Here is a 12,922-nt window from a genome sequence, read left to right as displayed (position 1 = left end):
AGCAAATGAGCAAAATAATTCATTAATTTTCTATCAAATAATCTATTCAAATATACTATGGGAAGTCACCTTTTCGTAAACCAATATAACCATCGGGAGCACTAGTTGCATTCTTCCAAACATCACTAAACTTACCTCCCTCTATACCTTGATAACTAACATTATTTCCCCACCAGTGTAAGGTGGGTGGATTCATAAAAAATATAATTAGTGAACTTGTTGCTACACCGACCGTTAATCCACTACTTAAAATATAGTTGTACCTTTCCCAAAGATGAAGATAATTGTTTTTAAGTTTGTACATGAATAAGTAAGACATATAAAGACCACCTGTGAAATATGAAAGCTAAAGGTAAGCATGTTAGTATAATTCATAAGTTTTTTTTGAGCTGTAAATTTTGTACGTACATTATATGGAGCGAAATCCAAAAATCCCCCAATGATAATTGTTGGTTGAAATGAAGTAGTTAATTTCTTGGGTCCGTATTTCTTAAACAATGCACATGGAATAACCAAAATAGCACCTAAAAGAAAGCACCATTTAAAAATTGGATACAATTTGAAAACTTTAGCAGGTCCAATTTCACCATATTGAATTGAGGAATAAAAATAAGTATTTGCTCCAGGACATTCGAGATTATACTTTTGATTCTGTTGACACAAATCTGGAATCTTTGAATCTAACAACCAGTTTGTAATTATTAATGCAACTGCTATATTTATTAAAGTTGAAATAATTTGACCCTTGAACACGGCTTTTGGTGGTAGATGTGTATAATGAGCTAATTTCTGATCAGTAATGTAGTTACTAGCTTGACTATCAATATTGTAACCAAATGCTTTCAATGTGATCAATGCCAATCCAGAATTTGGTATTAAATAACCAACAATCAATTCTATCAAAACATTTAATCCAAATGAAAAACCAGTGACTGAAGCAATTGATGTTAATGGTATAAGGAATATAAAGTTAATGAAAATCACCAAAAATATACCCCACAAAGGAGTTTCAACATCATAAAATATTACAGTAGCTATTGCAAATGAAGTGCTCACTACTAAGATCGTAAGAAACCACCAATCGGGAACTTCATCGTATTTGGACATCATTTTACAATGAGGATCATCCGAATATCTCCCAAACCGGTTCAGACTAGATTTAAAAGCATCAGTTAATGATATCCATACACTAACAAAACTTGATTTCATTGAGTTCCACTCCGTTGCAAAATTATAAAGTATCGAAAATGGGTATAAACAAAAATGAGCCCCATATATCACCAAATTAGCAGCCGAAAAATATGGTGGACCAACTTCTTGATACTTTTTATCATCAAATTGATTTTTTTCATTTAAAATTGAATGAATGTCATATACTTTTGCCTTGTTGTTGAACAAATAGTTAGAATTAATTGGGAAATATGATGAATAGTAATGATTTGTATAATAGACAAGGAGGATTACCAAAAAACCGAGTATACTTCCTAAGTATCTATTGACGTAACTGTAAAATGGAAGAGTTAAACATCCACCAGCATCGATTCTGTTCCAATCAAATGTGGGCCAAGGGTTCAACCCCAAGCCTTTTGATGATCCTGTAACATTGACTAAATGAATCAGTAATGGTGCAAACCATGTCGTCCAATTAAAATTAGCCAATGCTTTGAAGAAATAACTTGGCATCCAATTATAGAAAAAGCTGAATATTGCAACTATTATAAAAAATTTGAAACGAGACATATAATGAGTAACGTCTTCTTCATCCATTAAAGCTTTATTTAAGGCAATGGTAGGTAAAATTGATGGCCAAATTGATGTGCTAGGATAAACGCAAACTTTTTTCATCACCATTGCAAAACTAAATCCTAAAAATTGAGTCGATATTGATAAAAAAATTTGAAAGGTAATTGTCACCCACTTTAAGCCATAAAACTTATCAAGTTTCATAACAAAGATGTTATACATTGAATATGGAACACCCGAAGAGCACAGATATATTATCGTACTCAACATCAATTCTTTGTAAGTCCATGGACCTGGATTTATATGAATTGTTTTCGAAAATAATTTGATTTTTTTATTAGGCATATATCTAGCCCATAATTTTCCACAAGGTAATAGTAGAACTTGAACAGTATGGGAACTTAAACTAATATTGGGTATTCTATGTACAAAACATGTATTAATTATTGATCCAATAAATGTCCAGCTAAAGCCAATAAAATACGCTCTGAAGGTTTCACATAATAATTCTGGATCGTCATATGGTTCAGTGATGGCTCGTACTTCTGGGTATGGAGAATGATAATGTATTAATGTTGCCTCCAAACGAACTTGCAAATTCCAATCGACAATATTTAAATACGACTTTTCGTTCAAGATTGGTCTTGTATCCTCTTCTATCTTAATTGGGGCTGGTTCTGAATTATTTGGAACCGAGTGCAATAATTTTTCTAATAAGTTATATTCATCTTTTGGAAAATTCACATCTTGACTATGATCTGCTAAAGAATTCCGTATGATTTCAATTGCATTATCAATTGACATTTTATCGATTATATTGACCATATACTTAGTAGATCTAGGTAGGTTCTGTATGTCATTGGAATTCATATAAGTGAAATCATTGTATCCTAATCTATGTAGCACTATAGACAATTGTGTTTCTGTTAAACTTATTTCATCCTTTGTTTCACCTTCCTCGTTTAATAATCCTTCTACTTGTCCTTTATCGACATGGTCGGGGTATTGTTGTAGTTCAATGTAATCTTGATTCTTCATCTAAGAAGTAAATAAAAGAATATGTTTTAAACAAAATATTCGGTATCTCGATTTAACTTTGTAACGATTTTGTAAATTTCCATTCAAGTATTTTCACCTTATCTACATGATTTACAAGAGCAAAATGCAAAGTATCAAATGGTCTCTCGTAGACTCAGAATCAAATAGGCAGAATTTATTTTTGAAACTTGACTTAGATGAAAAGACACACTTCCATTCTACAACAAGATAGTGTATGGTATCATTAAAATGTATAATTTATTCTACCCGTGTCATATACAAAAGTACGGAATACATAAACGATTTCAAACATTCAACTTACAACTCAAGTGATTCCAACATAGTAAGAATCTCCATTTCTTCCTCCAATGCCCTTAATTCAGCTTCTTCTGATGCGATCTGAGATAGTAAGTATTCCTCCTCATCCTCTATTAATTGATCTATATTTCGATTATTCAAGTAGTCATCAACCTGAGATTCATGTTCAGCTTTCGAATCCTTATCTAACTGCAGATCAGTAGTTTTGTCTCGATTTTGTCGAATCTTTTCTTGACGATGTTGATCACGAACTTGTCGTATTTTATTGTGTTTATTTCTTAAGTTTATGGGTCTAGTTGGTGATGAAGGCAAGTTATGATGACATGGCAAGAATTGGTGATTATTAGATCTTTGTTGATAAATTTGATGAGTTGGCAGTTGCAATGGGGAAGACGACAACGGATTTAGTCGAATTCTATTTCTTCTCTCTTGTTTATCACGGATCAGATCAAGTATGCTGGGCGGAGTTACAGACATGTCTCTAGGATCATCATATGTTATATGGTTGGTTTCAGGAGATGAGTTCATGACCGGCATGTATCAACTTTGAATTGATGATGGATACAATCTTAATAAAATATTGCGCGTTAACTTTTGTTAGTCGCGTCAAAATCTTCGATTTTTATCACTTTTTCAATTGAAACAAAATGATTGAAAGCTTATGAATATTGAGTTTGAGATAGATGGTCAAAAGTATAAAAGCTTTGACGAGGAAGATGTCATATTAATGGAAGAAATTTCTTCACACATAAAAGAAAATTTCACTTCAAACAAATTTTCATTGCCTAATTTCAATACAAAGATAGAAGTTGGTGAACTAATAGATGACGCGTATTGTCAAGAATTTGTAAATATGATAGATGAAAATATCGGAGATCTATATGAAAGACATAAAGGCAAAGACTGGAGAGAGGAGAAAATGATCGAATTGGAAGAACCAGGGTTGATATTCATATGGTTGACCAATTTTAAAGACGTCATAATTGCATATTTAAGTTTCAAGCTTTGTTTGGATGATGATGATGTATTGGTTTTATATTTATTTGAAATCCATATTCTAAAAGAATATCAGAATCAAAAAATTGGGCAACAATTGATAGATGAATTTCATAACCTTGTGTTAAGTTTGAAAAATTCTTCAAATAAATTATATCAAAACCTTAAAGGATCTGCATTGACTGTTTTTGCGGACAACGAAATAGCTTTGAATTGGTACCAAAATATGGGGTACGCTTTAACACGTAATTCACCAAAGAACAAAATTTTAAGGAATCAAAAAGTGATCAAACCTAGCTACTACTTGATGAGAAAAAGTATTTGAAAGGGAGGGAATGATATTAAATTTTGAATAATTCAATTCATTGATATGATAAAGATTCGTACTGTTAGTAGTCCAAATTTTTTCTTTTAAATGTAAATATGGAACAAGAACTTATACAGGTGTACGAAATTGAACTGTGTAATAGAAGGTGTCCTTTTATTCTTTTTAGACTCTTCCATGTACGATGTTTTTAAAAACATAGAGACCACATGGTGTCTCATAATGAACCGTTTTTGATAGTAAAATTGACAGATTAAGTAATTTAAATATAAGAGATTAGAGCCGGTACCTTAGTTAAATGAAAAAAATTAGTTTAGCGATTTAAGTACAAAAACTAGACAGCATTTATATAAGCCACATACAAACTTCTGCTATTCCAATCTTAATTTTTGCTTAAGCAAACACTGTCTCTAGTTTTTCCAAGTTCATGTAATTGTTCGTAGTTCTATGAATTCCTTCCACTTAATTTGACTTCAAACCAGTTTGGATATAAATTTGCAAAATCCAACAATTTTGTAATAATCATTTGGAAATGTTGATTGATATGATGTTGCTGAGCAACTCCTTAGTTGTTGGCATCGCTTTGTTGATCAATAATGAAGCAACAATACCGATTGTTCCATATATAAGACCCTGAAGCATATAAAAAAAAGTTTTAGATAAATAAGCAAACTTCTTGTGTTTTTTGGCCCTTGCTATGTTTTTTAAGATGTTTGGGCTTTTTCCTTCTTCATCATTTGAGCTCGTATTGTTGTTGTATCTTTTTTCATGTTTCTCAAGATATACAACGGCATGTTTGTAATTGTTCTCGTAATGATTAATGATCTCCCAATTAAATTTACTCAAAAACCATAAACCGCCAAGGGCATAAAAGTAAAGGTAGAACCATTCCATGGTATTGAATTTATAGATGAAAGAATGAGTCTTTGTTTGCGAATCTACTCAATACTCGAATTTGTCTAGTAAGAATCCATTTTTTTTTGATATGGCTGCAAAACTTGGTTTTGTACTATGTTTCAGACATAAATATTTTTGCATTTGTGAAATCTAAACATAGCACTATATCTCTAGTGCACACTTAAATTACTGTCGTATCATTCTAATCAAGTAATACTTTTTCCTTATGAGTGCTTGTAGATAAGATTACTTCTACCGTATTTTTCATGTATATGATAACGAACATACTACGCGCTATAACATTTGGTCTGCACAGAGCGATCTGAATCATACCACTTAGGCGAACTATTTGTAGAGTCATTTTTAAATTCAAACTCCAGAAATGCTTTGAATTTATGAGAGCCATCGACTTGCAAACCACAAGACTTAATTTGATAACGAGGAATACAAAGTCAATCTCGAGATCTTAATGTTACTCACTTTATGTATCTCCATTTTGTTACGACCTCACGGATTGAAATGATTTACGACATCATAATTGACAAGCGCGTTACTAAAGGGAATGTAGTTGTCAACATACGCTAATTTGATAAAGCAAGTGGAGAATTTTACATTAATCTGTAAGATCAATAATAGTTCCTTGTCTCGAAACGGCTTAATCTTACCTCCATCTACTTGTGCAATAATCAGAAGATCAATTTTGAATATCGACTTTATGATATTGTAGCGGATTTGACCCAAAATTTTAGTTGATTTTACAAATGCACCAAAAATTGAGGGATCGCTTGTAAATTAATGATTTCGATCAAAAGAGATTTTATGTTGAAGATGTTGTAATATAGTGCCATTTAACGTGGCACTGATGGACACTACACATATATCACCGTGAAATTTTCGATTTTAAATTTATAAAAATTCAAGGTTTATTTAGCGATTATACTCAGTTAATAATTTGATCTACCTAGAAAATGGTCGAAACTAACATATCAGGCCCAAATCACCTAGTTGTATTTTTGAGTGATCAAATTTCTACTTACAAATGGTTGGAAGTGTTCAAGAAATCGTTCTTTTCAACGTGAAAGATTATGTGAATAATTGCAGCTACTAAGTATTATAAAAAAATCTTTGAATCATCTGAAAATAGCTTGAATTTTAATGTATCATCTAAATTTATAAGTACTTTCATCCATGTTTGAATCAACAGGAAAAAGATGAGTTAGACCAAGGTTTTGTTGAAGATAAACTATATGAACACTTGAAAGTCATTAGCAAACACACTAGCGGCGGCACTGAAGGGCTCAACTACAAAAGCTTACAAATTCTACGGAATATGTTTGGTAAAGATTTGACAACAGTTGGTAATTTCATAATGGAATCAGGTGAACTATCTAACTCCATGTCAATGGTGTTAATTAGTCTAATACCGAAAAAATCAAATTCTACAAAAATACAAGACCTTAAACCAATCTCCCTAATTAATGTTACTATAAGACTACTTAGTTCATGGAAAGAAAAAGCTTTACAAAAGGTTATTAGAAAACTCATTAATAAAAAACAACGTGGCTTCATTAAAGACAGAAGCATTAATGATACAATATATTGTTATCAATATCTTATAGAGTTCTATATGCAACAACCAAAAGAATTTAAGGGAGTGATTGTCAGCGTGGACTTCACCAAAGCATTTGACACGATAAATCATAGTTTTATTAAGCAAGTTTGTGATAAATTATTTGGAGCCAAATTGCTAATTTCATGAATGCCATCAGTACGAAACAATTTGCACAGATTAAATCAATCACAGAACAGGACTGGTTTTTCCATTAGCAAGAGGAACTAGGCAAAGGAATCCCTTGAGTCCTTTATTATTCAATATTTGTTTGGAAATGTTGTTGCAAAGCTTGGATGAGAAGTTGGAAGGGTTTCACCTAAATGACATACTAGGCAAGGGTGATCTTGTCTATGCCGATGACTTATTAATATTTTTGTCAAATGAATCAGATCAAAGACAATTCCAGACTTTAATAAACAAGTTTGAAATTGATTCAGGACTTAAGGTAAGTATAGCAAAAACTACAGTGTTTCATCGTATGGGATTAGACTGTGACAAAATTTTACCATATCAATATTCGTTGTTCAATCAAGAATATTATTATCATTTGGGTATCCCTATGAAAATTTCACAATTAGACTATAATCCCTGGAAGGAATATTTGAAAAGTATCAAGTATCATATTAAGTCTATACCGATTATGGATTTAAACATTCTACAAATAACTAAACTTATGAATGTTTACGTTTATAGTAAGTTATACTATCGAGACTTGCATTTTCCAATGGAAATTGAAGATATGAAACAAATTGAATATACTATACAACAAAAAACTTCCAGTAAGAATAGCCAAATCCAGATTAGTGGCAGCAAAAAAGAACGGAAGGTTCGGGTTACTAAATGTACAAAATCGAGTACTTGGTCGAAGAGCAAAACAATTATACAAGATATATGGAAGCTGGTTTAGGAACTTCATTTTTCAAATACAAGTTACAAAAATCATTGAACAAAATAATTTCAGATCACTTGGGAATTATTGCTCGATTCGAGGATCAAGAACACATATATCCATGATATTTCTTTTTACAACGAAAGCATTGTACGCTTTTTTAAAACTTTAAACGGATTCAGGAATCATTATATTTTCTATTGTCAGATACAGAAATCAGTTGGATAGAAGCATGGTTTCAGTTAACTTCCATCTCCAATATTAATGAAAAACCGGAGTGGGTTAGGATTCATAGAAATCATATTTGGATTATTGTTTACAATCTCATGAGGAGCAACAACAAAATATATTAGATATTGAAAACAAGGAGATCAATTCGGGGTCTTTTCATCATACCTCGAGGAAGATGGTTTCGAAAGAAGCTTTAATTCCAAGAAATTGGTCGCAATATGAGGGACTCACGCTTACAAAATTTGAGTGGCAGATATGGTGGCAACGTTTGAACCATCATCAAATTGAACCATTGGGTAGTCTTGAATGTTTACATTTATTTACACTTGGGTACTATAATCACGAGCCATATTATTCACACCAATCTAGTAATGATTCTTGTCGTTTTTGTGAATAAGAAGGGGAAGATAATGTTTCACATCATGTGTTCCATTGTACTGAACTTAATAAATTTTGGCAGGAGAAAAATTTGGATACAGAGTTCCTTCAAAATTGATTGGGAATGTCAGGTTGAATAAACAAGAGTTGAAAGAGATAAATAAAATTTTGATTCAAATTTTCAAATATATTAAGAAGAAACGACGACGACCGCGCTTCTCTTCCTTGAGGGAAGAAGTTGGTGGAAGTGGTGAGGTTTGAATCAAGATTATGAATGTTGATTGAAGAGTGAGGGCTCAAAAGATAAATTCGGAAAGGCATAATCGGTAAGAAATCACAATCATCTAAGTTAAAATATACAAAAGGGTTAATTTTTATTATTGGAATATCATGGGTTTTGGTTGAGTAGGATTGGCAATTCATTAATCAAAGGAATCTCAATGCATTGATGATTGTTTTAGGTAATTAATGGGCTATAAAAACTATTTTCCCCCTGATATTTTTAGCAGTGAACGCTTTCAAATCTAGGAAGCCTGCATGAGTGAAATTGGTATATAAATTTTAAATTATTAATTTATGTATAGATTTTTAATACATGTTGAATTAGGAATTTCCTAATTTCTCATCACTACTATTAAGTTTTCAAATCTCTTATAAAGTATTATAATCGTCATACGAGGCAAAAGATTTGGTGAATAGGTCATTCCTTAACTTCAAAAAAGACGATGCAACTGGTTACTGAACAGCATTTCTCCGTCAAAAGCAAACAAGAGACGAAGGATTCAAATAGTAAAATTCAACAAAATTCACCGTTCAAGGAATCAAAAAATTCTAAGGAGTCTACAAAGAATAAGCAGATGTTACCATTGGGGAAGGAAGAACTGCAAACGTATTATTTGAACACAAATATACCAGCAATAAATATCGGTTTAAATGGTGGTCTAGTTGGAAAAGCTGCAAAAGATGGCAAATTTGTTATCAACGGTTCTGTATTTACGATATCCAAAAACCCAAGCAAAAAAAAAAAACGGAAGAGCAGTGATTATATACCTAGGCACCCACGCTATCAAGTCAATGAATCTGAGTTAAATTTTTTCGAATCGATTTTGAGACATATCGACAACAGAACTGTGCAAATATTTGAATGGATCTATAATACCATTGAAAAATATCCAGCTGCTCTTTCGATAATTATTTCCAGTTCACTTGTCGCTTTTACTGTAATTATGATTTACCTTGATGGTCATTGAAAGATTCGGTTGAATGTGTATAATGTTCATATTGGCATTGAAGTGGACCCAAATCAGATTCATCTTTTTGCAACTTTTATGAAACACTGCGCAATCATTACACAAGACTATAAACTAATTTATATAATTAATTATGACAATTTTGAATTTTATTTATGATTTACTTTACTACGGTCCCCTCGCAGTCGAGAAGGACGAAATTTCATCCTCTATTCGACGCAAAATTCTCACCCTGGTGATAAATAAAATTTGATATCGGTATTATTTGTTTCTCGCTTTGGTCAGAAATAATTAACTTTGTGTAATAATTTACGACTTGATTGTAGTACATTAAATTTTCTGTCAGTGTAATTTGATCAAAAAGTCATACAGAATCGAATAAAAAATGTACGGATCACCATTTACAAATAGTCTACATCAAAAGCAACAAGTTTCATCACGATATAAGGAGATTGCAAGAAATGCAATTTATGATCAATTACCATCAATAACTCAAAACATACAATTACAACAACAACAATCATCAAATTTATCGATAAGATCAGCTCCGTCACAATTTCTCAAGAATTCATATAAATCATATCAATCACTGCATAGATCATCATCATCTTCATCAATTTTTTTATCGTTAACATCATCTGGTAAAAGATCAGTTAGAAGTGCTCCATCAATATATTCAAGTTCTACTGGTACGATACCAGAAGATCAAAAACAAATGACTGCAACAGTTGAACAATTAGTTAATGTTATATAAGGGTCATAATTTAATCATAAATGGTGACAGTAGAAATAAGTTCAAGCGCTAGATACCTATCCCAGGAACACAAAAGTTATATTAACTGATAGATTAGAAGTCAAAAGCGATAACCATTTCGCAGATAATGAGAGCTTTGAACTGGTATCAAAATATGGGGTATGCTTTAACACGCAATTCACCGAAAGATAAGATTTTGAGGAATCAAAAAGTGATCAAGCCAAGCTATTATTTGATGAGAAAAACTATCTGATTAAATAAAATGGTATTTAAAGTTGAATAATTACGGTCATTATCCTAAAACTCCAACAATTGCACATCCAAATTCTGCATTCCAATTATAGTTTATAAATAGGAACAGCATAGGTGAACAGAATTACGAGGTGAACACAAAATGATATTTAGCCTGTTGGATCTCTTGGATGTACGATCCGTTTTTGAATATATTTGTAGGTACCACATGGTTGAGGAAAACCTTTTTTGATTGTAAATTTGACAGATTAAGTAATTTAAATATAGGAGTGTTTTATTTGGCCCGATACTAAAAGTCAATGAACATACTTATTTAAATTAACGAATGTAGTACAAAAACTCTAAGGAATGCATCTAATTTAGACTATATTGGAATATTTATTAAATTTGTTAACAATAAACAATAAAGATTAAACATGTGGGTTTCAATTCTAGTAGCATTGTGTTTTAAATTTTATTTTGTAACTTAATTAAAAGATAGTAGAAAACTAATTTTTCAAATTTTTCAATTTCGATAAAAGGAGTTTTGCATTTAAATAACAATAGAGGTATTTTTGTCCATATTATACGAAACTGCCATTAATGAGAACGGCACCATGGGATTATAAATAGTCCGGAGATTTTATAAAATGGGTTCAACCCTTTTTCAAAACTTTGTATTCAAATCAAATCAATCGAATAGCAAAAAAACTCAAAAATGTTGACTCAATTATTTACAGTTGCAATTGCTTTAGGTACTGTTACTGCTTCTCCATATTCAGTCCCATACTTTGGTAAATATTTCCATGGTCAAAGAACTTCAAATGATTCATCGTCCGAAGGTAATATTTACCCAGTCAAAGATTGTTCGGCTTTTATAGCTAATACTCCAAATTCTTGGTCTTGTCATAATACTTCAGTCATTACTGATGAATGTTGTTTTGAAAATTACGGTATTTTATTGCAATCTCAATTTTGGGATTACAACACTACTTTATTGGACATTGCCGTTAATGGAACTACTCAAGAAGTTCTTGAAGCTGAATTAAGGGCTCAAATTGGATCACTTGACGATGATTTAAAAAAGACTTTTACAATTCATGGTTTATGGAATGACTTATGTAACGGATCGTACAATCAATATTGTCAACCATCATTAGAAGTCAATAATACCATTGATAATTTAACTCATCTTATTGGCGATCAATTTAAAGAAACTCAGTTATTGAAAATTATGAAAAAGTATTGGATAAATACTTTAAAATCAAATGTTGATGATCAAGCTAGTGCATCATTATGGGAACATGAATACAACAAACATGGAACTTGTATGAATACATTAAATCCCCCATGTTTTAATGGTAACTATACTAAATTTGAAAATACCGTTAATTTCTACAAAAAAACAGTTGAGGTTTGGTCACAATTGGATACTTATGAATTCTTAGCAGCTGCAGGAATTTACCCAACAACTACTAGACAATATAAACTAGCAGATATTGAAAAAGCATTGGCCGAAGCTCATGGTGGATCAGTTTTTGTTGGTTGTTTGGATGGTGCAATTGATGAAATTTGGTATTATTACAACTTGCAGGGTAACGTTTTGACTGGTACTTATAGACCAATCGATCAAACAGGTAAAAGTACTTGTAAAGACAAAGTTTGGTATATTCCAAAATAGTCTTTACTCATTAAAGGTCAAACCTACTTGTTTCAATTTCAATTCTTTCTCGTTATACCCGACTTGTTGTCAATTTTTTTTGCTATAATTTTTTAATTGAATAATTTAATAAAAGTTTTACTAGTTTTCATAAGCTCATTTACTTCTATAGAATAAATCCAAACTTAATTTATGCTAAAGAAGCTTGCTTTAATTGCGATTGATGGTCTTTTTTATTTTTATTGTAATTTAGTAATATGTGATAAAGCCGCTCAAGATTTACGAAACTTAAAATTTAAATTAAATTTTATTTACAGTCAAATCGGAAATATTTCCTAATCAAATATTTTATTTTTGTGTTTTACGACACGATAAAAATCCGACTTTTGAAAATAATTTATGAAGAAGATAAATTTAATTTATCAAGAATGCAACCAAAATAAAATCCTGATTTTGAATTAATAAAATCCGAAACCTTCATTCTAATTTTCTCGCTCTCCCAGAATAATTTTTCCTCCGGTAAGTATGCACTTTGCGCCCCAGCCTTGCGCATTGTTTTTGGTCCATCAGCGAGAAAATTTAAATTAACATTCATGATTT

At 31.3% G+C, this 12,922-nt stretch overlaps 7 protein-coding genes across 7 annotated transcripts; 5 read left to right on the top strand and 2 right to left on the bottom strand. All coding sequences in view use genetic code 12, as the record gives it.

Moving 5' to 3' along the window:
• Positions 1-55: 55 nt before the first annotated feature.
• On the bottom strand, positions 56-2,781 carry OPT6 (Opt6p; the record flags this gene model as incomplete). Its single annotated transcript, XM_051761261.1, has 2 exons — positions 56-346; positions 409-2,781. 2 exons carry the CDS (start codon positions 2,779-2,781, stop codon positions 56-58), a joined length of 2,664 nt encoding a protein of 887 aa, XP_051615986.1.
• A 318-nt stretch (positions 2,782-3,099) lies between these two features.
• Positions 3,100-3,636, bottom strand: KGF55_000943 (uncharacterized protein; the record flags this gene model as incomplete). The annotated part of the gene is made up of 1 exon (XM_051761260.1): positions 3,100-3,636. One exon carries the CDS (start codon positions 3,634-3,636, stop codon positions 3,100-3,102), a length of 537 nt encoding a protein of 178 aa, XP_051615985.1.
• Positions 3,637-3,760: 124 nt separating this feature from the next.
• Positions 3,761-4,420, top strand: NAT4 (Nat4p; the record flags this gene model as incomplete). The annotated part of the gene is made up of 1 exon (XM_051761259.1): positions 3,761-4,420. The coding sequence occupies one exon, from the start codon at positions 3,761-3,763 to the stop codon at positions 4,418-4,420; it is 660 nt and encodes a 219-aa protein (XP_051615984.1).
• Positions 4,421-6,647: 2,227 nt separating this feature from the next.
• Positions 6,648-8,446, top strand: KGF55_000941 (uncharacterized protein; the record flags this gene model as incomplete). The annotated part of the gene is made up of 3 exons (XM_051761258.1): positions 6,648-6,876; positions 7,145-7,830; positions 8,114-8,446. 3 exons carry the CDS (start codon positions 6,648-6,650, stop codon positions 8,444-8,446), a joined length of 1,248 nt encoding a protein of 415 aa, XP_051615983.1.
• Positions 8,447-9,152: 706 nt separating this feature from the next.
• Positions 9,153-9,677, top strand: KGF55_000940 (uncharacterized protein; the record flags this gene model as incomplete). The annotated part of the gene is made up of 1 exon (XM_051761257.1): positions 9,153-9,677. The coding sequence occupies one exon, from the start codon at positions 9,153-9,155 to the stop codon at positions 9,675-9,677; it is 525 nt and encodes a 174-aa protein (XP_051615982.1).
• A 385-nt stretch (positions 9,678-10,062) lies between these two features.
• Positions 10,063-10,431, top strand: KGF55_000939 (STD1; the record flags this gene model as incomplete). Its single annotated transcript, XM_051761256.1, has 1 exon — positions 10,063-10,431. The coding sequence occupies one exon, from the start codon at positions 10,063-10,065 to the stop codon at positions 10,429-10,431; it is 369 nt and encodes a 122-aa protein (XP_051615981.1).
• Positions 10,432-11,380: 949 nt separating this feature from the next.
• On the top strand, positions 11,381-12,343 carry RBT7 (Rbt7p; the record flags this gene model as incomplete). The annotated part of the gene is made up of 1 exon (XM_051761255.1): positions 11,381-12,343. The coding sequence occupies one exon, from the start codon at positions 11,381-11,383 to the stop codon at positions 12,341-12,343; it is 963 nt and encodes a 320-aa protein (XP_051615980.1).
• Positions 12,344-12,922: the final 579 nt, after the last annotated feature.

The sequence above is a fragment of the Candida pseudojiufengensis genome, assembly GCF_024610245.1.
Source record: "Candida pseudojiufengensis strain CBS 10847 chromosome Unknown scaffold2, whole genome shotgun sequence".
NCBI classification, from domain to species: Eukaryota; Fungi; Ascomycota; class Pichiomycetes; order Serinales; family Debaryomycetaceae; genus Lodderomyces; species Lodderomyces pseudojiufengensis.
This window is presented reverse-complemented; position numbering and strand designations above follow the sequence as displayed.